General features: G+C 36.9%; 1 protein-coding gene across 3 annotated transcripts in view; it reads left to right on the top strand.

The window, feature by feature from the left end:
• The window catches only part of RNASEH2B (ribonuclease H2 subunit B), an 87,320-nt gene extending 68,171 nt beyond the window's left edge, over positions 1 to 19,149 (top strand). For 2 of the 3 annotated variants that reach the window (XM_045821363.1, XM_045821364.1), the window contains exons 9-11: positions 210 to 252; positions 4,235 to 4,315; positions 6,616 to 7,041. In XM_045821363.1, coding sequence (XP_045677319.1) covers positions 210 to 252; positions 4,235 to 4,315; positions 6,616 to 6,714 — 223 coding nt within the window. In that variant the 3' untranslated portion in view covers positions 6,715 to 7,041. Of the gene's footprint in view, positions 1 to 209; positions 253 to 4,234; positions 4,316 to 6,615; positions 7,042 to 18,327 lie in introns of those variants that run through there. The other variant, XM_045821365.1, reaches the window with a different exon arrangement.
• Positions 19,150 to 27,047: the final 7,898 nt, after the last annotated feature.

Below are 27,047 nucleotides of genomic sequence, written 5' to 3'. Positions count from 1 at the left end.
CACACAATTCCAATACAAGATATTAAGTAGTGAAATGAAGATTTATTCATTTAGTTAAATTTTTCTCTTTACACTGAGATAATTGTACAATATATGGAAGTGAAGCTGTCAGAAGAAAGTAGGGCATACTGAATCTTAAGTTGACCTAGCCTTTCTGTTTGCTTGTCTATGAAAAACCATGACTATAATTCTTATTTTTTACTCCTTAGGCTTCCAAAACCTTCAGCTTCATTGCCAAAGCCTCCATCAAAGGTAAGAAGCTGTGACTAAGATATTTTGGGGGACCTGGAACAATGTTATACTTTTACCACATAGGTTTAGTTTGTTGTAGTGTATTTTAAAGCATACTAAATCCACATTGCATGGAGTGATGTTAAGTGGAATAAAGATTGTACTAGGCTCTCCATCAATATTTTATATTTTTGTAGATTTTACCTGAATAATAAAGTACTGTGAAAACCCAATAAGAGTTGGTTAGCCAGAAAACTGTAAAAAAAATAATAGATACACAATTATAATTAAATATTTTTATTAGCTAGACCCTGTAATCAACTTTATTAATCACCAGGAATACTAAAATTCTGCTAAATCTAGCTGTCACTGTCACAGAGATGCATAGAGCATGGTTTTTGTAACACAAAGAATCCTTTGAGCAAGGATGACCATACTTTTTTTCTGTACTTGAAGTGATAGACACAATTTGTGTATAATATTTATCTGTTAGTAGAAAGCCTTTTCTTCTTTCAGATATTCTCAAACTGCCACCCATACATAGTTCCTCTGCGCTATGGGCCAGCAGCTTGTGTTTGTCTCAGAGATTGGGAGAGTAGAGAAGCCAATCATAAACCATACCTGATGACATACTATAGTATTCTTCAGTCCAGGTCTGACCTCCGAGACAGAGAAATAAACATGCACCAGTTTGTCAGTGAGGTCATTCTCCTGCCCGCAAAATATTAGAAACCTTGTAATGCGAGGTGGACATGTTGTGGATGTTAAACTTTTCTTTTTTCCTGACTTCCAGATGGCAAATATTCTCAGGATTTTTTTTTATTGTTGTCTTATTTGGAGGTGGTGGTAGCTCCAAAAAACATTTATTACTTTGACCTTTGGAAAAACATGGAAAATTTACAGTGCATCATTGTGAGTTGTGGGCCACTTTTAGCCATTTGTCAAAACTGATTCATCTTTCATTCTCTAGAGGAATAGCACTGGGCCAGGAAGTCAGACCCACACTTCTAGTCCAAATAGTTCACTGTCTCTGACAGTGGCACTTGGGGACAGAGACATAATTGTCTAAGGGGATGGGCACATTTGTATCTTTCTAACTTCTCTCCCTCCAAAAACCATGTTCCTTTCTCCCAAGTATTTGTCTTCCTACATAACTTTGAGGTCATTCATGAATGGATCTAACCCTATTTTGAATGTTTTAGCCTTTTTTCTCAGACTTAGTTTTCTGTTTTCTTATTTTAATTTCCAAACTTTCAGTTGTTTGTGATTTCTTCATTTATGATTTAGCTGAGGGGTGAGCAAACTTACTTTGTAAAGGCCAGATAGTAAATATTTTAGGCTTCCTGAAACAGATGGTCTCTGTTGCAACTTCTCAAACCCACTGTTGTGATGCAAAGACAGCCATAAACAACTCATAAATGCACCAGTGTGGCTGTGTTCCAGAAAAACTTCATTTATGAAAGTAGGCAGCCATCTGGATTTGGCCCATGGATAGTAGTTTGCCAAGCCCCAATTTAAATCTCAGCATTTTGTCTCCTAAATCTCAGCCTTTTCTCCTGGATTATTTTAGTTGCTTTTCAAGTGTCTCCTGCTCTATTGTGTCTTCCTGGGGTCCCAGTGAACACATTATGTACTGCACTAGATGATGTACCATAGTTTAAACGAGCATAGTGCAATGTCTTTTGCCGGCTTTCCTCTCTGTGTCCATGACTTGATTGATTTTACAGTAATTTAGTTGATTGTTTTCAGGAAGTATGTTCCAGTGGCTCATCTTTATATTTGTGTTATGATTGATAGCATGGAGCCTGTCATCCTTAATATGTTTTATATCATTTTCTTACTATCATATGTTTGCCTATGTTTAAACTCAGCTTTCTAATCCTTACTCCATCCATCTTTTGAATTTATCACTGTCAGCTAGCAGAGCTAAATGCAATCAGTGGATTTGGAGATGTTCCTGAATTTCTTCTTGCAAATCATTTGCAAGAATTGTAAGGCAAATCCATCCTAGTGTTAATTCCTTTGATACTCTCATTTTCTCTTCTCTTTCCAGAACTATAGCCATTTAGTCATACTTTTTGTTAATGTCTTTCTGAGCCACATTTCTATTTCTTTTGAAACATTTCCCCAAACCCATAGTGATTCAGTCTTTTATTGTAACAAAAAATATAAGTAAATATAACAATTATGGTTTTCTTCCAACATAGGCAGCAGCAGGCTAGGAATAACATAAAACCTAGTTAAGTACAGAGGCTACTGCAATCATTTTCTTATTTGCAAGTTCTTATAACTGGTGTCTTGTTTGATAGTGAACTATTAAAGCACCTCAACAGGTCAGTCATCTTATTAAATGTTTGACATTTATAAGGAAATTATCTTTCATCTTAAGCTCTTGTCATTAACATTTTTTAATTTGACTTACTAGTGAAAAGTAGTGAACATGCCTATGTGTTTATGATGACATCTGTATTAGTATATTTTGCCACAGGAGGAAAGCAAACGTCCTCATAACTTTAAGCTTTTTGTGCTGTGAAACTATTACAGTTTTTATGATTACCTCTGATTTCTACTCTTCCTGTTGAAGATACTTTCCTAGTGAAAATATACATCATCTAAACACTGTCCTAATTTTAGTAGAAACATGTGTTTCTACTAAACACATGTTAAAGTTGGTTGTTCAGCTAAATTTACTCTGCTGGTACATAGTTCACACATGATAAACTAATCTTTTTCTTTTGAAGATTCATTTTCTGGAGGTTGCTGTGTGGCCAAGTAGTTTTTTTCCTTTATGTGATAGAGTACCAGATGCCTCTCTGTTTTGTTCTAGAGAAAAATTTCAAGACATGTTTTATCTCTTGTTATACATGTGCTATGACATCTTTTAGTACCAACTTTACCAGTTTTTTGAAGCTGGGATCAAAATTGTATTTCCTAGGGTCCATCCATGTTGGGTCTTATCACTCTGGTATCCACAAAGAGCTTGAAAATCTGCAAAATTCTGAGTTGGGATCACTGTATTGTCAGTGTTCCTTTTAAAGACATATCTGCTCTATTCTGTGTCCTTTACATAATAAGTGTGGCATGATTCCTTCTCTACTGGGAACATTAAGACTAAGTCTACCTCTTGACAAGATTCTCATGTACATGAATGCAAAATACTCATGTGAAAGGTGAAAATGTGAAGTAAAGGTTGACTTAGTCAGGGTACATGCCTGGGTTGCAGGCCATGACCCCCAGCAACTGCACATTGATGTTTCTCTCTCTCTTTCTCCCTCCCTTCCCTCTCTAAAAATAAATAAATAAAATCTTAAAAAAAAAAACTTTAAAAAAAAAGGTTGACTTAGTTGCATTGGGCCTAATGGAAAGAGTGCTTATACAAAAAAAATGAGATCTCTCCCTAAATATTTTACTAGATGGCCTTAAGTTATTTGCTTAACATTTCTCTCCTTCCTTTTCCTGCTGGCTGCTTGCTTTGCAAAGTTGTTCTTATTTGGATGAAATGAGATTATTGAATTGAAAGGATGTGACAACATGAAGCTATAAAAAGATGGTAGTAAGAGCTATTCCTAAATGAATATTATACCAGCCCAAGAGGTAAATGAAGAAGAGGTTCTGGCTCTAGACAGCTGGCCTCCTCAAAGGAAATTCTCATCTTTGCTATCATTCCTACATTCACCCCCTTAAACTGCCCTGGAAGTCAGCAGTCCCTGTCCCTGGTACATGCAAAGTATGTGATCAATACTGCTAGACTGCCTAGAGACTGGGGGTGGGACATGCCTAATTATATCCCCTTGTTACCAAAACTGCTCCTCAGAAGGGCTTGTGTGGCTTAGTTCCCTAGATAATAAGCAAAATGTAGAAGAACTTGTAAAAAATTAGCACTTTGCAGGGTCAACTGCTTCATTTGGCTTCATTGTAGGTCCAAATTGCACATTGGTTCTTTCTAAATAGATTGATGTATCAAGGTAATATTTTATACCATTTCACTGCTCTAACATTGCAGAAAGTAAAGTTATCGCATGAACCCATAGAAGCAAAAGAAGATTACACTAAGTTTAATACTAAAGATTTGAAGACAGAAAAGGTATGTGTGTCCAGGTATAGTGACATACTCTTTCTTAAGACTCAGTGAGTGTGTTGCCTGGGGACATCCAGGAATGATTGCATACTTGACTGTAATTTTATAGTTTTAACCATGAAGAATTATTAACTTGTGACTTAAGTTTATTTCTGTGACTGAATCATCAATTCAGAATTATGAATGACAATGAAAATGTCAAGCAAGGAAGCCTTTAAGAATCAAAGAAAAGCAATGTACTTAGCAAGAGTGTGCCTAAACTTTTCCTGTATTCTAAGTGATAATGGGACAGAGGGAGGGAGCTGCTACAGGTAATGTTTTTTCAACTCTATGGTCCAGAAGCTTCCCAGAAATTATAATTGTTAATAACCCCCAAATTTAGTAATCACTCTAACAAATATTTTTGTAACATTTCTTACTAAGTTTTATCTTGTACATGCATTATAAATTTATATCTATGCTTTTAAATTGGCATTGGTATACGTGTGTGTGCGCGTGTGTGTGTAGTTCTGCCCTTTTCATTTATCATTGTGAAAATGTTCACATGTGATTAAGCATTCTTTGAAAATTTATTTTTCATCATATTCACTCATGTTATTTTATTTCGCCATATGAAATATAACATTTAATCATCCCCTTATTTTTGGACACAGCTTAATTTTTTTTTGTTTTTATGAAGTGATACACATTGATAGTCTGCATCTCTGATTTCATTAGACACAATTTAAACTAAGAGTAAGCACCTAGAAAACCTGAGCTCCTCCCATAATTATTGAGATATACATATGAAATGCTTCCCAAAAATGTAGTAGAAATTTGTACTCACAACCGTTATTCCTGCTGAGTATTAATCTTACATTCTTGACAACAGTTAGTATTATTCATTCTTAAAAATGTTTGCCTGTGTAATTAGGCTGCATTTCTTTAACTATAAAGTTAGTTGTTTTTCAAATGCTTATCAGCCATTTCAAATTTTTGCAAATTATCAGTTCATGTCTCCTGTCTGTTTTTACATTGGGATAGTAATGTTTTTCTTGTTGATTTGTAACAGCTCATTTTAAATTAAGGCTATTAACACTTTTCATGAGATACCTTTTCATTCTACATATTCTTTTAAGTTTTTCTGAGGATTAAATATACAAAATGTTCTTGGTTCTGATTTTCTCTAGTTTTATGCTTACAAGGCCTGTTCCAAGCTGGTTTAATTACCACTTAAAAGTTTTTAAATACATTTTATTCATTAATCTACATGTAATTTATCTGGGCATGTGATATCAGGAGATAATCCAACTTGAGATGTGACTAAATAGCTGGTTATCTCTATGGTTTCTGTAAGCAGGGGCATTTTTTAGTTTCTCTGTGAGAAGTAATTCTGCCATACCCTTCTAACTGCTCATTATATCTCCTTGTGGGTGGCCAGTGAGGTAAGGGGTTGGATGAGAATGTCAGTTTAATGCAAGGGATGACTTGTCTCAGAGACTGTCACTTTTCACTATCCAGTAAAAACTATAAATGACCGATGTGAGAAGCAAAATTTCAGGTATCCTAATACTGTACCCTTCAAAGATACTTTGGCAATGACTCAGTTCCCAGGGAGGCAGCTGACTTTTTTTCTTGGCTGATTCCCATTATTTATGCCTCTGCTAAACAAGTTGTGATGCATCTAAAAACAAACAAAACAAACAAACAAAAAAAAAACACCCCAGCTGCTCTTTACCTACTGCTTGGATGTAGCAAAAAAAAAAAAAAAAAAAGTGATAATTTACAAGGCAGAGATATTTGGAATCAGCTTTTTGGAAAGCATTTTGTAGTTGGAGGGGAAAAAGGGTAGCTAGCTGATCCAAGATGCTTTGTAATTCAGGTTATGTTTTGACTATAATTGCATTGTGATTGATTTTTCATAGAGCCTCTGAATAAAATCAGATGGTAAATTGCTGTGAATTATTTATCATGTAGAATGCTGTAAATCCTCTCTCTGACAGTTGCTGCCTGTGTCAGTTCCATTGTTTGTGTTATTGCACTTAATGTACCCTCCAGAATTATTCCCCCTAAAGTAAACTGTTGGTTGTAAAATTCCACTTCTTAGAAGGCAGCAGTTTGTCTCCTCTTTTAACATATTTTGTCTTGTAGATCTGAATTCTGAATAGAAATCAGAACTTTTTTCAAAAATCACTGTCTTACGAAGTGTGTTAGGGAATGTTTACCTCCCTTAAAGAACCTTGAGACTTTCATGGTCTGGTTTGATTTGCTTGTGTGATTTATAAATGTTGTATTTGAAACAAATTTTCTCTTATTTTCATTAACAGAAAAATAGCAAAATGACTACAGCTCAAAAGGCTTTGGCTAAAGTTGACAAGACTGGAATGAAAAGTATTGATTCCTTTTTTGGTACAAAAAATTTTTAAAAAGTTGGAAAGATTTGAAACTTTTAATTAAATCCAGCAAAAATATTTGTCTTTTACAGTTCAATTTTTGTCCTTCCTCCACATCACTGTATTTCCTGACCCTCAGTCACCACCCTTTGGTGGCAAAAAAGCAGTTTTTAGATTCACTTGTACATTTTGTGTGTTTTTTTTTTGAATTTTATGTTCTTGAATAAAATATGGGAAATAATTGTATAGTTAAATGACTTGTGGACTTTCAAGTCTTCTTTGACATACTGAAAAGTAATCAAGTGACTAGAATTAACCTCTAGCATCTCAATTTCCTCAATAAACTGACATGTGACAATATGTGAGTGTGTGCTTGTTATTTTGTACAGCTTTGCCAAATGGTAGTCATAGCAATATGGTTTTCAATATACTGAGAGAGTTTTGACTTTTGTTTAACGTTGATTTTTTGTTTTATGAAGAGAATAGTATAAAACAAAAATTATAGTCTCACAACTTTTCATTACCCAGAGATAATATGATGCATTTTATAACAATTTTTAAAGGGCATAACAGGGGGAAAAGGGGGAAGGGGTAGTTAAGGAGTATGTATAAAGGACATAGGGACAAATAGAAAGCCAAAGACAGGTAGTAGGTGCAAGGGTGGGAAATGGGGATGGATGGGGTGGGAGGGGGGAGAAATGGAGACAACTGTACTTGAACAACAATTATATATATATACACATATATAAAATATGTAATAAATATATAATACATAAAATATTTTTCAGCCATAAAAATATAAATAAAAGGAATTATAATTTTATCTTTTTTTTTCTTGACAACATCATTTTGTGAGCATTTGTCCAGGTTATTAATATGCTTTTTAATGACAATAATTTTTAATTATTTGGATATTTGATTATTTAATAACCATGACCCTGTTTTGGGTATGTAGATTATTTTCAAGTGTTCATTATTTGAAGAATAGATTATATATAAATATTTTTCCACATCTTTTTGTATCATCCAACAAATGCGAGAACAAATATCGGAGACTTTCAGGGTATCAAAGCTGTTACTTTATTGGCCAAGTTTAACCTGCGCAGGGGCGAACTCTCAAAGTGTCCAGCGACACAGTGCCCACAAGGAGCTGCAAAGGAGAGCTGCCCCGAGCGCTTACAACTAAGTCCTTATATAGGGGCCGGCAAGCAAGCGGTATACAGAAGCAGACGTGGCAGTTAGCAATTCGCTTACAAAGACCGCGCGCGCAGAAATTTCAAACCAATCATTCTTGTATAAGGCGGGAAGGCAGGATGTTTATTCATTAACCTAGTAATCTCCTGGCTCTAGCTAGCTAGGTTCCTATTTTCTCATGGTCTAAGTTTTTCCCTACTCCTTACACTTTTATTCTTTTCTTAGACTGGATCTTTAGATGTAGGCTTACTGGTTCATAACTAAGTTCTCCAAATATATATTTGTGGGAGTATATTTCACAGAAAGTTTATAGTATCTTGCACTCTAATAAATGGTAGTGTGAATTCTTATCTTATTAAATGCCACCTTGTTAGCTTTAAGTGTTGTCTTTGCAAATAAGTGGGGAAAGGCATTTTATGGTAGTTTCAATTTACATTTACCTGATTAGTAATGATAGTACCGGTATATTTTTTCGTGTTTACTGACCATTTATCTCAGAGAGAGAATTACCTATTTATGCTCTGTGTTAAATTGTTGGAGTGTCAGAATTTTTCTAGTCGACTCTAAAAGTATCTTGTCAACTTAAGAAACATTCAAACCTATAAAGAATTTTTGGTGAATTTATTTGAGCCAAACTGAGGACAATTGCCAGGAAGCAGTATCTCACCAGAATGAGAAATGCTGTGGAGAATGGCGGTTTAGCACCTGATTTTATACATTAGAATCAAAGGAGGAGCCATAAGAGGGTTACATGAAGCCCACTGGTGATAAATTAGGGAAGCAGGAGAAAGCAAAGGGGTAAATCTGTGGGACTGGATGAAAGGTAAAATGATAGACACTTCTTTTATTTAGGTGGGTAAGGGATAGTTATCAGTCAACAATTAACATGATGACAATAATAGTGAGGGGATTGGTGGTCTCAGCTTGAGCCCAAAGGGGTTTGGGGAAAAGGGAAGTTACTTTGACATTTCAAAGGTGTGTTATCATAGATGCAAAAAGACAATAGACAGACTCAAATGACCTTTGTTAGGGAAAAATACTGGCCTAGGACAGGACTACCCACCATGAACTGCTTTTTATTAATACTGTATTTTGCCATATAATATGTACTTTTTTGCCCAAGTTCTTGAGGGGAAAATAAGGGTGAGCATTATACATGGGTAGTAGTAATTCCATATCTATATCAATGTTTTTAATTCTTTTATTTATGCTTATGCAGTAAAAGGGTAACTCTAGAAAGCAATAATGTTATCCGTATATAAAATAATACCCTGGAATACAATAATTGGCTTTGTTTCTAAATATAAATGAATGAATGAATGAATGAATGAAATAAAAAATTAAAATGAAAGATTTTTGTCCTGAAAGTTTGGGCCAAAAACATGGGTGTGCAGTATACATGGGAGCCCATTGTACACAGCAAAATATAGTAAGTTTTAATTTTAGACCATCCTTTGTGGTTACTTTAGGTCTCTGAGTTTTTGTAAGACTGCCTCATAGGCCTACCCTGAGCTTGTCAGGTTAATAGGAATAGGTGGCCCCTTTTCTTCCACAATCTTATAATGTTATACTTAGGTTACTGGACCAGGGCCTGGTTCTGAGTGGCTGTACCCAGGGCCAGTTAGTAGGGTATGGGTTCTTGACTTCGTGTAGGAAAGATTTCACAACACAAGTCCAGGCAATTACAAGCGTATGTTTATTAAAGCTGGGGACACTAAAACAGGAAGGGTTTAGCATAGAAGCAATAAAAGAGCCTAGGCTGGGCTGCCTCAGCTCACTTGGAAGTCAGAGAAAAGGGGGCTTTGGAGACAGGTTGTAGAGATTATTCTGAGACCAGCTGCTGCCGCCCATTGCTCCCCTGAGATGGGAATGTAGAGTTTAGAAGATGTAGGTCTGTGGGGAAGGAAGTGGTTTGGGGGAGAAGAAGGGAAATGGAATGGCTAAGGCTGTTCCCCAGAGAGAGAATGGCAGTGCTGGGTCCTTTGTCTTGAGGATTTTATCTCTTGAAGGAAGGAATTTTAGGGAAGGTCTCAGAAGAATATTCATTAGTTCTTGTGTGCCCTTTCAAGGCCATGGTCTCCACTGATTGGTCAGTGAAAAGGCAACGGTCTTCAGTCCTTGCAGTTGGTTTCGGCTTAGCCCATCTGGTTTTGCTGCTTTTCTGGGCCTGGAGCTCAGGCCTAGATGTTATCTCTAGGGAGGTGACCTTTTGTATATGGCTGTGAATTGCTCAGCCATTGTGTTCAGCTGTCTGTCTCAGTTTCTCTACTGCACTTGCTTAGGAATTTTCCTTTACAGGGAAGTTTACTAGTCACATTCTTCTAATGTTTTAAGAGTTCATTTTTGTTTTACATTTAATTAAGTCATCTAGAAAATTTAAATATGCTGTGAGGAGAGCTCTAATTTTATTTTCTCACCTGTTCATTTTTCCATTAGTTCTATAGGATTATTTTGTCAGGTTCTAAAAGTAAGTTCCAGTGGGATTTTCATTGATATTTTTGTTAGATCCATAAAATTTGGGGGAAAAAAGACATCTTTACTAAAATCAGTGTTCTCATTTAGGAATATACTATTTCTCTGTATTTACTAAAACTCTAATCATACCTTTCACTGTCATTGGGTTCTTCTTCATATGGGTTCTACATACTTCTTTTTTCTGGGTATTTTTATTGCTGTAATTGATTTTGTTGTTGTTGTTGTCCTACTAACTGGCTATTTGATGGTAAAGTGTAACATTTTTATATATTTTTATTTTAAATAACCAATTTACTAAACTATTAATCTATTTTTTTCATATTCATATTGGATTTGCAATACACAATAAAACATAATATTTAATATTTATAAAATTTAATATATATAAATTTTTACTCTGAAAAATTTGTGTGTAATTCCTTCTAATAGTTGTAACTCTTTTATGTGTATTATATCATATTACTGTAACCTAATGCACATCCTGCTGCCTGCCACTATGAAAGCCAATACTGGAGAGGCAGGTGCTGATGTAAAGGAAAGTGGTTAATTTGCAGATGTGGACCATCTGGAAGATGGGGGACTCATATCTCAAAGTCCATCTTGTGGAAGATAGGGGACTTGTGTAACAAAGCCCATCTCCACCTCTCATTGGAGACAAAAGTTTTTAATAAGGAGGAAGATGGGAACAGAGCAAAAAGATCAGGGAAGGGGTTGCAAATGCTCCACGTGCAGACAAGCACAGTCTATTTCAGAAAGGCAAGTGATGGTTCAGTGTGCATCATCCTAATTTAGTTATACTGGCCTCACATCATCCCAGCTTCATGTATTCCTAGCTTCACGCTTGAAGGTCAGCAAATCACCTGGAGCTGAGATGCTTGAAACTTGGGATCTGTATCTTCTGAAGTTAGTTCCTTGGAGTCTTATACAAAAATGTTCATCTACAAGTTACATATTAAAGTCAGCCTTTACAGAAACAATATCAAAAGAATGGTGAGGTAGGTTACAATATTCATTGAACTCTTTCATTACCATGGAAAAGAATATCTAGAATACTGTTGTAGAGTAATAATGTTGGTCATCTTTGTCTAATTTGTGATTTTTTAAATGTACTTTATCATTAATTCTGATACTATTATTAAGATGATAAAAATATCATTTTTAAAAATATTTCCTTTCATACTTAGAGTTTTTTAAAGTTTAAATTGGTAATTGGTGTGTGTGGGTGTGTTCTATCAGTTCTCTCTTTGGCACAAAGGACTATGGAATATTTATTACTGTTAAAATGTACTTGAATTCCTGACTGACAATAGATAAAGGACATCATAGATGATCCCTATCTGGTTTAGCCATTGTCAAATCTACTTTTCAAGACTTTTATTTAGGATTTTTTCATCTATATTGAACAGCAATATTGCTGTTAGGTTTTAGCATAAGAACTATTTTAGCTTTCTGTCTTTCTCAGTGTTCTGGAAGGAATAACAGTTCATAGTAATAATCAATTTCTAAAAAGCTTTAAAGAATTTAAGTGGTAAAATTATCTAGCACTGAGCCTTCTCTTTTTTGTTGATCTTGTAGTCTTAATCTGGAAGAATTATTCTTCATCAAACATTAACCTATAACTTTTAGAATCTAGTAATGATTTTTCTATCATTTCTTCTATTTTTCTTTTATTTAAATATATTTTATTGATTATTCTATTACAGTTGTCCCATTTTCCCCCCTGTATTCCTCTCTGCCCTGCATACCCCCTTTCCCCCATATTCCCCACCTTCAGTTCATGTCCATGGGCCATACATATAAGTTCTTTGGCTTCTCCATTTCCTATACTATTCTTAACCTCCCCCTGTATATTTTGTACCTACCATTTATGCTACTTATTCTCTGTACCTTTTCCCCCGTCTTTCCCCCTCCCACTTCCCCATTGTTAACCCTCCATCTGATCTCCACTTGTGTGATTCTGTTTCTGTTCTTGTTATCTGGGAAGCACTTTATCTGCCCTTCTATTATAAATGATAGCTTTGCTGGATAGAGTAATCTTGGATGTAGGTCCTTTCCTTTCATGAGTTCAAATACTTCCTTCCAGCCCCTTCTTGCCTGCAAGGTTTCTTTTGAGAAATCAACTGATAGTGTAATGGGAACTCCTTTGTAGGCAACTGCCTCTTTTTCTCTTGCTGCTTTTAAGATTCTCTCCTGATCTTTAATCTTGGCTAATAAAATTATGATGTGTCTTGCTTTGTTCCTCCTTGGGTCCAACTTCTTTGGTACTCTCTGAGCTTCCTGGACTTCCTGGAAATCTATTTCCTTTGCCAGATTGGGGAAGTTCTCCATTATTTGTTCAATTAAGTTTTAAATTTCTTGCTCTTCTTCTTCTCCTTCTGGCACCCTGTGATTAGGATGTTGGAATATTTAAAGTTGTCCCAGAAGTTCCTAAGCTTCTTCTCATTGTTTTGAATTCTTGTTTCTTCATTCTGTTCTGGTTGAATGTTTATTTCTTCCTTCTCCAAACCATTGATTTGAGTCCTGGTTTCCTTAACTGTTTGGCTCCCTGTAGATTTTTCTTTATTTCACATAATGCGACCTTCATTGCTGCCTGGGTCTTTTTTATGCTATTGAAGTACCCAGTGAGTTCCTGGAGCATCTTGATAACCAGTGTTTTGAACTGTGTATCTGACAGGTTGGCTATCTCTTTGTTGCTTAGTTGTATTTTTTCTGGAGCTTTGAACTGTTCTTTCATTTGGGCCTTTTTTTGTTTGTTTCAGTGCACCTGTTACTTAGTTAAGAGGCGGAGCCTTAGGTGTTCACCAGGGTGGGGCAATCCACGTTGCTGCATTGTTACACTGTACATGGGGGAAAGGAGTCCGAGAGGGAACAGTGCCACTTGCTCTGCTCTCTGCCAGTTTTCAATCACTTCCCCCACTACCCACAATGAAATTGGGCCCTTCTGGCATTGATTCCCAGGTGGGTGGGTTTTTGTACATTCTAGGACCCTGGGGGTCTTTTCAATGAACTCTCCTGTGAGGCTGGGAGCTTCTCCTGCTGTCACCTCAACCCCCACCAATGTTTTCAGTCAGAGGCTTTGAGGCTTTATTTCCCCGCGCTGGAACCCTGGGTTGCACAGAGAGGACTCCCCAGTTGTTCCTCTCAGTTTATCCGCATGCCCAGTCTGCAACCTGCCACCTTACTGTGAGTCCTCTCTACCTGGCTGCCCATCTCCGCCCCCTGCCCCCCCACTGGTCTGGATGAATGTTTCTTTAACTCCTTGGTTGTTGGACTTCCAAACAGTTCAATTTTCTGGCAGTTCTAGTTGTTTTTGTTTTTAAATTTGTTGTCCTTGTTTTGGTTGTGCGAGGAGGCACAGTGTGTCTACCGATGCCTCCATCTTGGCCAGAAGTCTCCTATTTGCTTTTTTTTTTTTTCCCCAAACCTTCACTTTCAGTCTGTAGATTATTAGTTCTGAGGTGAATGTCTTGACAGCAGCATATGTGTGGGTCCTCTTTTCTTACCCACCCACCCTATGTCTTTTGATTGGGGTATTAAATCCATTTACATTTAAGATTTTTATTGATAGGTACTTATTCATTGCCATTTTCCCCCTTCCTACTTCTCTCTCTCTCACTCTTTTTCTTCATCTTTAAAGCAGTCCCTTTAGCATATCTTGCAGTGCTGGTATGGTGGAGGTGTATTCTTTTAGCTATCTTTTTTATGGGAAATTACTTATTTTGCCTTTCATTTTAAATGAGAGCCATACTAGATAGGCCATTGCTTTTCATTACTTGAAATACATCTTGCCATTCCTTCTGGCTTGTGTTTCTATGGAAAAATCAGCTGCATATTATAATATCTTTATCGGAGCTCCCTTGTATGCTACTTCTGGTTTCTCTCTTGTTCCTTTTAAGATTCTATCTTTGTCTTTGAAACTTGGCATTTTATTTTTGATGTGTTTTGGAGTAGACCTCTTTGGGTTTATCATGATTGGGAACCTCTGTGCTTCCTGAACTTGCATGGCTTTTCGCCTCTCCAGGTTAGGGAAGTTTTGTGTTCTTATTCTTCAAATAGGTTTTCTATTCCTTGCTCTGTTTCTTCCCCTTCTGGTATTCCTATGATTTTAGTGTTGCTGCATTTCACATTGTCAAGAAGCTCCCTAAAGCTATCCTTATTTCACTTTAGTCATATTTTGTGCTGCTGCTGTACCTATGTGTTTCTTTCTCCCTTTTCTTCCAGCTCACTAATTTGGTCTTCTGCTTTGTCCATCCTGCTTGTAATTCCTTCTCGTGTATTTTTTATTTTAGATATTGTATCTTTATTTCTTCCTGGTGCAATGAGTTCCTTGAGCATCCTTATAACCATTTTTTGAATTCTATGTCTGACAATTTGCCTCCATTTCAATTAGCTCGTCCTTTCAATTGGGGGTTCCTCTTTTTCTCCCCCTATTAGGTGACACTTTCTGTTTGTTTTTGCATTTCAGGATGCTCTGCTTTGCCAGCCGTCTTCATGGGGTGACTTCTGTGGTAGGAGTTCTTTGGGACTCAGTGAGTTGGTCTCTGAGTCCCATGTCTGGGTGCTCTAGGGTTGCCCATTCTTCCATTTGTGTAGGCTCTGTTTTTGTACTTGGGCTTTACCTGTTGGCGACTTCATTGTTGGTTGGTTCTCCCCTCCATTCAGTTTACTGGTAGTTACTACTACCACCTTGTCTTGTATGCTATTATACAAGTATTGGTTACCAAAGCAGTATTATCAGACAACCAAACCTAGGTCAGCAAAAAGAACCCTCCTACCACATCAGCAATCTGAAACACAGTTGAGCTAAGATTAATAGAAGTGAAGAGAAATTATACATATTATAATGTTTGACAAAGGGAATATGAGATGACTAAAAGGGGGAGGGAATATTATTGAGTAGTAAGAGAGAAGAGGATTGATAAGAGTTAGGATAGAACCTAGGCGAAGAAAGGGAGAGAACAAGATTTAAAATGTAAGTAAAACATAAAAGGGCTATAAGAACAATAAGGTAAGAAAAGGGAAGAGTATACTGTGAGGTTTGAAGTAAAATTGAAAAGGTGTTGGATCATACAAGGAAAACGGCAGCAGGGTCGATAACAATGACAGCTGAATGAAGTTTAATAAAGGTGGAATAGGGGAGTGGTGGGGAGAAAAGACACAAAAACTGCGTAATAAAGGAAAAAATGTAATAAAGGAAAAAAAATAAAATAAATAGGAGATTTAAAAAAAAAAAGACCAAAGAAGGGTGCTGTGTGAGAAAATAACAATGATATGATAAGAAATATATAATCTGAATAAAAAGAATAAAAGGTAAAAGACCAAGAGTAGTGTGTTATTTGGAATACAAATGAAGTGAAAAGAAAAATTAAAATGCATTGTGAAAGGGAAAAGAGAAAAAACAAAACACTATAAAAACCTAAGTAAACAAAAAGAAAGAGAAATAAGAAAGTGCAAGTTCTGATGAAAAGCAAGGTGAAATTTGCCTCAGCTGTTGGTAGCTGTTTACTTTGGGTTTTGAAAGATTGGCTATGTGTCCCAATTTTGTAACGGTGCAGCCAAGAGGAGGGCCACAAATAGAAATTTGTAATGGGGTCCAGAACTCAAGGTGTCCAGGAAATATTGGAAAAATATACAGGATGTCCTTACCACCTCCACCCCCACAAGGCTAAACTGGGGGATGGGACACATGGAGCAGGGCCATTGGGAGCTGTGTTGTATAGCAACAGCTTTTCAGCTAATCTCTGGCATAGTCATTTAACATATCTATAACTTTAACTGGTTTCATAGGTAATATAATAGCTGTGGCCATGCTTTGAGCCAGGGGGAATGAAGTGGCTTCCACCCAAGATGTAACTGAGAGGCAGCTCCCCCTGGTTACAGTGCCTGCATCAGAGCTTGGAGAAGACTGGCTCCATGCCATGGGGCCACCCCTCCCCAGACTTATGATGGCAGCCCAGTAAAGCTGGAAGAGTACAGGAATGCTGGCAGGTGTAACTAATTGTAGGAGGATTTGGAAATGGGGCTGCAGAGGAAGATTGGCCCAAGAATTTAAACCCAGGCACAGCAGCCATGTGGGGGAGAATCACATGGCTTTTGCAGAGTGGAGACCCTGTGGCTTTGGGGTGCTCCCTTTTGCCACGTGGCTTAGGAAGCAGGAGAGACTTCGCCTGGAAGAAGAGGGGTGAAAGGACTCTTGCTGGTGGGCCATGAGAAGGTGCCACATGGCTTTGGATTAACTGGAGATTGTGGTGGCAACACAGCTGATGGTGCTGCGAGCCCAAATCATGGACTTCTACTTCTTTTCTGAGACACAGTACCCCAGACTAGGGCAGAGGGAGAAGGAAAGACTGCACAACTGTGTGTATTCTAAAGGACTTTAGTATTTTAATGAAGACATTTAGTCACTACTATAAGTCTGTATAGCCTTTAAATAAATATTTCCTTTACTTTTCACAAATCTCTGGCATTGAGAAACATCTCTCTTCTGGCGGTGGGCATAGTGAACCTAATGGGGTTCCTTTTGGTAACAGTATATCGTATACCCTCCTTGCGTCTGTTCTATAACAGTTTTTGGTGTCCCTGGGTGAGTTAATAATTGCCCATGGCAGACTGACCCCCTCAGGTGTGGCATAGTGAGACTTCAGAATTTTCTGTCTCTGAGAATTTCTCTGCATTCCGCCTGAGGACATCGACAGCCTAATCACACACAGAGAGGTGAAATTGATACACAGATGCACAGAATACACAGAATACACATCTTGCTTTATTCTTAATGAATTTTGCAGTTCAAGTTATCCTGAACAGAGGTGAGAATTTAAGTAATGCTTCCACTTAGCTGGCATATTTGCATGTCAAATCTTTAATTCAGCTGTCAGCTTTTTAGTACTTACTGTACTTTTGTAAATTAATGTTATTTTGATGGCATCACACTAATCAAGCCTATCTGAGAAGGGGGAAAGCATCAAATGTGATTTATAGAGGAATTAGCTCCTTCGCAGACATTAAAAGAATTGCTACCATACATGTGTTTTAATCAGAATATGTGAAAAATAAAAGTCATGTTATTAGTTCTTTCAAAAGAAGCCAAAGAAGAAGCTTAGATTCATTTATTCCTTAGAACACCTGCTATGTGTCAAATGTTCTAGGCACTAGAAATGTAGCTTTCAACATGTCACAAAATATTTGCCTTCAAGAAGTTTTTGTTCTGGAGAGTAAATAGAGATCCAGGTAGTACTGGGAGCTGTGGGAAAAACTGGGCTAGTAAAGCCCTTCGGGGAAGGTCCAACCTCTGTCACATTTTATCCACATTATGGCATAGAAATCTGATTTCCATCAACATTTTTTCTGGTAACTTGTAGCTCCAGAATAAAGCATGATTGGCTTTGAACTCAATAAGAAACCAGCTTATAGTGATAACCATGTTCAGTGACATTCTTGAAAGGGATACTAGGGACTACTTCCACCAGCAAGTCTCTATATTTTTTTCATACATTGGAGGTCTACATAAGGCTTCCTACTTTAAAAAAACAAAAAAACAAACAAAGAAACAAACAAAAGATTCACCTTTAAAAGAAAAGGGAAAAAGGAAAATGGTTTAAGAATTATGTTAGAACCTTGTTTTTTATGTATTTTCATTTTTTTTTCTCAAATGATGGTGTCTATTCCATAAGTTTGGGCAACTTTAACATTCTGTATTTCACTCCCTTTAAACCCTGGAAAGAAAATATTTTTCTTCCCCATTCACTCTCCAGGACCCTAGAATGAGATCACCAATGATAGCTACCACCAAAACCGCTTGCTTCACCAGAGGTCTTATCTCAGAAGCACAAAAGCACAGCTGCTGATACTCAGAGGATTTAACCAGCCAGCAACACTTTTCTGTTCCACATTTTTCTGTTCCAGAAGGTGCAGATGATGCTTGGGATTTCAGGTGACTCCCCTTCTGTAGGTTACAACATGTTTTCCTTTTCTCCTTAGGTGGCAGCACAAAGACAGAAAAGGAACAAATGACAGCAGGTCCACTGAAGGCTTGGCTGCTTCTCATGTAATTTACGACTCTCCCAAAGGGCTATGGCTTTTACTTACACGCTTTCTGGAAAATCACCCAATCCCAAAAGATGTTTGTTAAAGAACTAACCACAAATGTTCTGTTTCTTTGATCATGTTCACTGGCATGGTGGGCAGTGGCCTATCTCACTGGAGGAGATTCTATCATGGAACTTGAATGCATCCCCAGAGTATGAATCTGAGGAATTCAAGCCATATCAGCCCTCTGTGCCAGGCCTATCCCCATAGAAGTGGATTTTTACACTGGAGTGCTTCAGATTTCAAAACATCGGGAGCAGAAGACTCATTGTGAAATTCAGGTTATTTCATAAGCATGACCAAATTGTCCTGTTCTGCATTCTTGGGTTTAAGCGAGCATGTGTTAGGTATGTGATGACCAGGTGGTGATAAGCACTAGATTCTACACTAAAAGCTTTGGTGAACTAATTTATACCCTTACTTACTTAGTTTTTCAAAAAGTGGCTGCTGCCCTAGTTGGTGTGGCTCAGTAGATTGACACCACAGGGTCATGGGTTCGATTCCCAGTGAGGGCACATGCTGGGTTGTGGGCCAGGTCCCCAGTAGGGGGCAAGCACACATTGGTGCTTCTTTCCCTCTTTCTCCCACCCTTCCCTCTGTCTAAAAATAAGTAAAATCTTTTTAAAAAGTGGCTGCCTCTAATTCATAGTAATACTTGAGCATGTGCATTTTATGATGTGTTGGAGTTATAAACATTGCTTCATTTTTAAAAGATTTGCCCAGTATGTGTATTATTTTTTAGAGTGAGGGCATAAGATGTGGGGGAGAGTTGGAAATAGATGTCAAAAAGGTAATTTAATGTGGGGCATTCTAATATATAGTGATACATAGTGAACATGTTTTAGGGAGTAGTGGTGGGTTTTGTGCAAAAATGTCCGGAGCTTTGAGCTGGCTCATCCACTTCACAAGCAAGAGAAATGGATTAGAAGAATCTTAGGTGATCTTACTACATTCAAACAGGATCCCCAACCTCCAGGAAATAATTTTGTTTCTGATTCTCTAACACCATCAGATAAACAGAACCTTGTTCTGGAAAGTACTTTTAAGTTTTTTACACATCTCTCTCCACATGGAAATTTTTATTAATTAGGAGGGAATTTTAATATTCCGTGCTTCTGTAGCTAATAGGTGAATTCTTCTCTCCCAGACCCAGTTCTTGGAAGTAATCTGTGGAATTCAGCATTACACTCCATGGGAATTAAAAGTTTGATTCCCATGGAGTCAAATCTGTTTGAAATCTAGGCCATTTGGGTAAGGATCAGGCGCCTGATATATAATTCAGTATACAGTTGTGGAATTAAAATTTGGCATATTCTGTTTTCTTGTACAATTCCAAACACTGCCCTTACAGGTCACTGTATATTGTGGACCAAAGTAACTGCCCACACTGGAGTTTTCCTTCTGAGTATGTTGTGTATCCTAAGCTAATTGGTTAGCCTCTCAGAGCAAGAGAACTGGGTACTATGATAGTTGTTCCTCATCTCTCCCTCCTCCAGAAGGACTTACCTCTGGGAAACCTCTGTGTGAGCACCATGCTCCCATGTATATGAGGCTTCGTTAATTTGAGAAAGCCTGGTTGGAACAGTCCTGTATCTTCTACAGGCTCCATTTATCGAGTATGTCTTGACCCTCTGTCTGCCTCTCTTACATTAGAAATTCTTCCATGGTAAACACATATTTCTATTATATTAATACAAAAACAACCATAAATATACTCAGTTAATTTATACCATTCATTTTTAAAAATGTTTTCTAAAAGTATAACTTTTAAAAATCTTATATCTCATTTGGTAAGCTTCTTGGAGGGAGAATCTGTGTTTTACTATTCTGTGCTTAATATTCAAGTGGATGCTTACCAAATACTGCAAGTAATCAAGTAATTGTTCTTATAATATATTTTACTGATTATGTTGTTACAGTTGTCCTAGTTTTTCCCCCTTTGACCTTCTTCACCCAGGACCCCCATTTCCTCCAGTAATCCCCCACTTAGTTCATAGCCACGGATCATGCATATAAGTTCTTTGGCATTTCTGTTTCTTATACTGTTCTTAAAATCGCCCTGTTTATTTTACACCTATCAGTTATTCTTCTTATTCCCTGTACCTTTCCCACCATTCTCCCCCATCCCCTTCCCAGCTGATAACCCTTCAAATGTTCTCCATATCTATAGTTCTGCTTCTGTTCTGGTTGGTTTTTTTTATTTTTAGATTCTGTTGCTGATAGTTGTGAATTTGTTGCCTGATTACTATTCATAGTTTTGATCTTCTTATTTTTGTTAAATAAGTCCCTTTATCATTTCATGTAATAATGGCTTGGTGATGATGAACTCCTTTAGATTTATCTTGTCTGGGGAGCACTTTATCTGTCCTTCCATTCTAAATACTAGCTTTACTGGTTAGAGTCATGTAGGTTGTAGGTCCTTGCTTTTCATCATTTTGAATACTTCTAGCCAGTCCCTTCTAGCCTGCAAGTTTCTTTTGAGAAATCAGTTGACAGTCTTAGGGGAACTCCTTTGTAGGTGTGTTTCTGTTGCTGCTTTTAAGATTCTCTCTTTCTCTTTCTCTTTCTCTTTCTCTTTCTCATTCTCTTTCTCTTTCTCTTTAACCTTTGGCATTTTAATTATGATATATCTTGGTGTGGTCCTCTTTTTGTCCATCTTGTTTGGGACTCTGTGCTTCCTGGGCTTGAATGAGTATTTCCTTTGCCAAATTGGGGAAGTTTTCTTTCTTATTCTTTCAAATAAATTTTCAGTATCTTGCTCTTCCTCTTCTTATGCATCACAATGATTCAGATGTTGCTGTGTTTGGAGATGACCCTGAGTCTTACACTATCCTCATTTTTTGAATTCTTGTTTCTTCTTTCTGTTCTTCTTTCTGGTTGAATGTTTATTTCTTCTTTATGTTGCTGCCTGTCATCTGAGGGTTTGCCCAGCACTTTCCCTGTTTCCAGTCTTTCAGCCACTCCCCATATATGACTGGTACCCTTCCAGCTATTGCCCTGGTGCTGAGTCCCAGAGCTGTTGGGTTTGCATATGATTGATGATGTGCATAACCTGAAGCGAAGTTTTCTGAAAATCTGGCAGTTTCACCTGCCACACGTACACATACTGGTTTTCTGAACCAGAAGTTATGGATGTTTATCTTCGTGGCACTGGAACTCCGGGCTGTACAGTCTGGTCTGGAGCAATGGTGGCTTGCTCCCAAGGTATTCATTCCTTCTGATTTTTATCTACCGCATAGGAATGTGGGTCTGCCCTTGCCCATTCCACCATCACTGTTGTTCTCCATGCCACAACTCATCCTGGCTTCTCTGCCGTCGCTCCACATATCTACCCCTCCTACCCAACTAGATCAATGTGACTTCTTTAAAACCTTGGTTGTCAGAATTCCATACAGTTTGATTCTCTGACAGTTATGTGTTACTTGTTTTGAAATATAGTTGTAATTCCTTTTTGTGGTTGTGTGAGGATGCAAGGAATGTCTACCTCTGCCTATTTGATCGAAGGTCGAGTTCTTTATATATTGTGGAGATCAAACCCTTATCCAATGTATCATTGGCAGATATGTTCTCCCACACAGTCAGTTCCCTTTTCATTTTGATGATGGTTTACTTAGTCTTGAAGAAACTTTTTTAATTTGATATAGTCCCATTTGTTTATTTTTTTCTGTTATTTCTCTTGCTCTAGGAGATACATATCAGCAAAAATATTGCTACATGGGATATCTGAAATTTTTCTACCTATGTTTTCCTCTAGGACTTTTATGGTGTTATGACTTATGGTTAAGTCTTTTGTTCATTTTGAGTTTATTCTTGTGTAAGTTGATGATCTATTTTCATATTTTTGCATGTACCTGTCCAGCTTTCCCCATACCATTTATTGAATAGGCTATTTTCACCCCATTGTATGCTCATGCCTGCTTTGTCAAATATTAATTGGCCATGGAGACTTAGGTTTATTTCTGGGTTTTCCATTCTGTTCCACTGATGTATGTGTCTGTTCTTATGCCAGTACCAGGCTGCTTTGATTACACTAACTTTGTAGTATAATTTGATACAAAGTATTATGATCCTTCCTACTTTGTTCTTCTTTCTCAAGATTGCTAAGGTTATTTGGGGACTTTTCTGGTTCCATATAAATTTTTGAAATATTTGTTCTAGGTATGTGAAATATGTCATTGGTATTTTAATATGAATTGTGTTGGATTGTGTGATTATTTTGGGTAGTATGTACATTTTAATGATATTAATTCTTCCAACCCATGAATGTGGTATGTGCTTCCATTTATTTATATGTTCCCTTTCTTTCTTCAGTGCTCTATAGTTTTCCAAGTACAAGACTTTTACCTCTTTGTTTCAATTAATTCCTAGGTACTTCTTGTTGTTATAGTAAATAGGATTTTTTTTCCTAGTTTCTCTTTCTGATATTTCATTGTTGGTGTACAAAAGTGCCATTTATTTCTGAATATTGGCATTGTATCCTGCTATTTTAACTAATTCACTTACTATATTGATTAGTTTTTTGGTGGAGACTATAAGGTTTTTTGTGTATACTATCTAATGTCATCTGCAAATAATAACAGTTTTATTTCCTCTTTTCCTATTTGGATGCCTTTTATTTCTTTTTCTCGTCTGATCACCATGGCTAGAACTTCCAGTACTATATTGAATAAATGTGATGAAAGTGGACAAGACATGCTTGTCTTGTTCCTGATCTTAAGGGGAAAGATTTTAGTTTTTGCCCATTAAGTATAATGTTGGCTATAGGTGTCTCATGTATGTTGAGATATGCTCCCTCTATTCCCACTTTGCTGAGTTTTTTAACTTAATAGGATGCTGGATTTTATCAAATTTTTTTTAGCATCTATTGATATAATCATGCTGTTTTTGTCTTTTATTTTGTTGATGTGATGTATTACATTTATTCATTTGCAAATATCGTACCATCCTTGCATCCCTGGGATGAATCTCACTTGATCATGGGGTATGATGTTTTTAATGTTTTGCTGGTTACAGTGTGACAGTATTTTGTTGAGGATTTTACTGTATATGTTCATCAGCAATATTGGCCTATAGTTTTCTTTCCTTTTTGTGTCTTTATCTGGTTTTGGAATAATGATGATAGAGGCCTCATCAAAAGTGTTTGGTGAATTTCTCTATTCTTGAATTTTTGTAGTATTTTTAGAAAAATAGGGGTTAGTTCTTCCTCAAATGTTTCATAAGTTCACTTGGGAAGCCATCCACTTCAGGACTTTTATGGGCCAGAGTTTTTTGATTACTGCTTCAGTTTCACTAGTTGTTATCTGTCTAGTCACTTCTTGATTCACTTTTAGAAGATTATATATTTCTAGAAATCCGTCCATTTTGCCCAGGTTGTCCTATTTCTTGGCATATAGTTGTTCATAGTAACTTCTTAGCATCCTTTGCATTTCTGTGGTATTGGTTGTAACTTCTCCTTTTTCACTTCTTATTTTATTTATTTTTCTCCCCTTCTTCTTTTTTTTCTTTTTGATGAATCTGGTTAAAGCTTTGTCAATTTTGTCTATCTTTTCAAAAAACCACCTCCTGGATTTATTGGTCCTTTGAATTGTTCTTTTAGTCTCTATGTCATTTAGTTCTGCCTGATCCTGATTATTTCCTTTCTTCTACAAACTCTGGGTTTCCATTGTTGTTGTTCTTCTTGTTCTTCTAGATGTATGGTTAGGTTATTTATTTGAGATTTTCTATCTTCCTTAGCTTGACCTGTATTGGTATGAACTTCTCTGTCAGTACTACTATTGCTGTTTTTATTAGGTTTTGGTTTGTTGTCTCATCATTTTCATTTGTTTCCCAATAGCTTTTGATTTATTCCTTGGTCTTATTATTGACCCATTCATTATTTAGTAACATGTTGTTCTGTCTCCATGTATTTGAATGTTTTTGAGGGTTTTTTTTTCCCCTTGAGGTTGGTTTCAAGTTTCAGTCCTTTGTGATCTGAGCACATTTTTGATTTGATTTGAATTTGTTGAGGATTGTTTTGTGTCCTGTCTTTGTGGTCTATCTTTGAAAATGTTTCAGGTGCATTGAAAAGAAAGTATATTTTGCTTTTTCATGGTGAAAAGATATGTATATATCAATTTAGTCCATTTGGTCTACAGTGTTGACCAAATGCATTTGTTACAATGCATTTGTTGATTCTTTCTTTGGAAGGTCTATCCATTGTTCACAGTCAGGTGTTAAAATCCCCTATGATGAATGTGTTATTGTCAATATCTTTATTGAAGTCCTCCAAGATTTTCTTTATATATTTAGGTGCTCCTATGTTGGGTGCATATATGTTTACAAAGAGTATGTTCTCCTATTGGACTACTGCCTTGTGTATTATGTAATAACCCTCTTTTCCTTTTTTGTGGTCATTGTTTTGAAGTCTGTTTTGTCTGATACAAGTGTTGTTATCTCAGCTTTCTTCTTAGGTCCATTTGCTTGGAATATTTTTTCCCATCCCTTCCTTTTCAACCTGTATAGATCTTTTTTCTGAGGTGAGTCTCTTGTAGACAGCATATATGGGGGTCATGTTTTCTTATCCATCAGCTACGCTGTGTCTTTTGATTGGAGCATTTAATCCATTAACATTTAAAGTTATTATTGACAGGTACCTATTCATTGACATTTTTTCTGCACCTGTGTTTCTCTCTCTCCCGTTTCTCCTTCTTCTCTTCTCCTCTTCCTTCTTATTTCTTCTTCCTTCTTTATTCTTCTCCTCCATCTCCTTCCTCTTTTCTCCTTTTTATAGCAGTCCCTTTAGAAAGTCTTACAGTGCTGCTTGGTGGAGATATATTCTTTTTGCCTTCTTTTTGTGGTAAGCTCTATATTTCATCTTCCATTTTAAAGGAAACCCTGCTGGATAGAGTAGTCTTGGTTATAGGACCTTGCTTTTCTTTATTTGGAATATTTCTTGTCAGTGCTTTCTGGAATTGGTTTTTCTGTTGAGATTTCAGCTGATAGCCTTATTGGAGCTCCTTTATATGTACTAGCTGTTTCTCCTTTGCTGCCTTTTAGATTTTCTCTTTGTCTTTAATATTTGCTATTTTCATTATGATGTGTCTTGGAGTAGGCCCTTTTGAGTTCATCTTGATTGGCACCCTCTGTACTTCCCGAACCTGAGTGATGTCTTTTCTCACTAAGTTAGGGAAGTTTTCTCATTATTTTTTCAAACACATTTTCTATCCCTTGCTCCTTTTCTTCTTCTGGTATTCCTATGATGAGAATGTTGTTATGTTTCATGTTGTCCTGAAGCTCTCTTAAACTACCCTCCTTTTTGAGGGTTTTGATTTGTTTTGTTTTGTTTTGTTTTGTTTTGACTCTGACTGGATAATGCTTTCTACCTTGTCTTACACTTCTCTGATTCAGTCCTTTACTTAATATAGCCATTTTTTATTCCTTTTAGTGTAATTTTCATTTCACAGATCATATTTATAATTTTTTCCAGTTTGTTTTTTTATTGTTGTTCAAGTACAGTTGTCTCCATTTTCCCCCATGACTCCACCCTAATCCATGGACCCCCCACCTCCCACCCTCAATCCTAACTTCATTTTGCTGTGTCCATGTGTCCTTTATACATGTTCCTTGATGACCCCATTTTTACCCCATTATCCCACTCCCCCCTCAGCTCTGATTACTGTCAGTTTGTTCTTTATTTCAGTGTCTCTGGTTACAATTTGCCTGCTTGCTTCTTTTGTTGATTAGGTTGCACTTATAGGTTCAATCATGTGGTATTTGTCTTTCACCACCTAGCTTATTTCGCTTACCATAATGTTCTCCAGATCCATCCATGCTATCATGAAGAACACAAGTTCCTAGCTCTCTGCTGCATAATATTCCATTGTGTAAGAGTACCACAGTTTTTTGATCCACCCATTTACTGCTGAGTTGATCAGTAAATGGGTGGATCTTTGCTTGATTCCAACCTTAGGGAACTTAGGTTGGTTCCAACCCTTGGCTATTGTAAATTGTGTTGCTGTGAACATTGGGGTACATAAGTTCTTTTGAATAACTGTTTCAGGATTCTTAGTCAATAATTTCAGAAGTGGAAGGGCTGGGTGAAAAGCCAGTTCCATTTTTAGTTTTCTGAGGAAATTTCATTCTGTTTTTCATAGTGACTAAACCAGTCTGCATTCCCACCAGCATTGCACTGGGGTTCCCTTTTCTCTACACCCTCACCAACACTTGTTTGTTGATTTGGTTATGATGCCATTCTGACTGGTTTGAAGAGATATCATTGTGGTTTTGATTTAATCTTTCTGATGACTACTGATGCTAAGTGTTCTTTCATATGTCTCTGGGTCCTCTGTATGTTCTCCTTGGAGAAGTGTCTGTTCAGGTCCTTGCCCATTTTTTAATTGGGTTGTTTGTCTTCCTGGAGTGAAGTCGTATGAGGTCTTTATATATTTTGGAGATCAAACACTTGTCCAAGGTATCATTTGCAAATATGTTTTCCAATATGGTTGATTACTTTTTCATTTTGCTTATATTTTCCTTATCCAAGCAGAAGCTTTTTTTTTTTTTTGATGAAGGCCCATTTGTTTATTTTTTCCTTTATGTCCCTTGGTCTAGGGGACATATTGGTGAAAATATCA

This window comes from Phyllostomus hastatus, unplaced genomic scaffold, assembly GCF_019186645.2.
Source record: "Phyllostomus hastatus isolate PE091 unplaced genomic scaffold, TTU_PhHast_1.1 phas_scaffold_46, whole genome shotgun sequence".
In the NCBI taxonomy this organism is placed as follows: Eukaryota; Metazoa; Chordata; class Mammalia; order Chiroptera; family Phyllostomidae; genus Phyllostomus; species Phyllostomus hastatus.
Note: the sequence above shows the minus strand (reverse complement) of the source record. Positions and strands in the feature narration are given on the sequence as shown.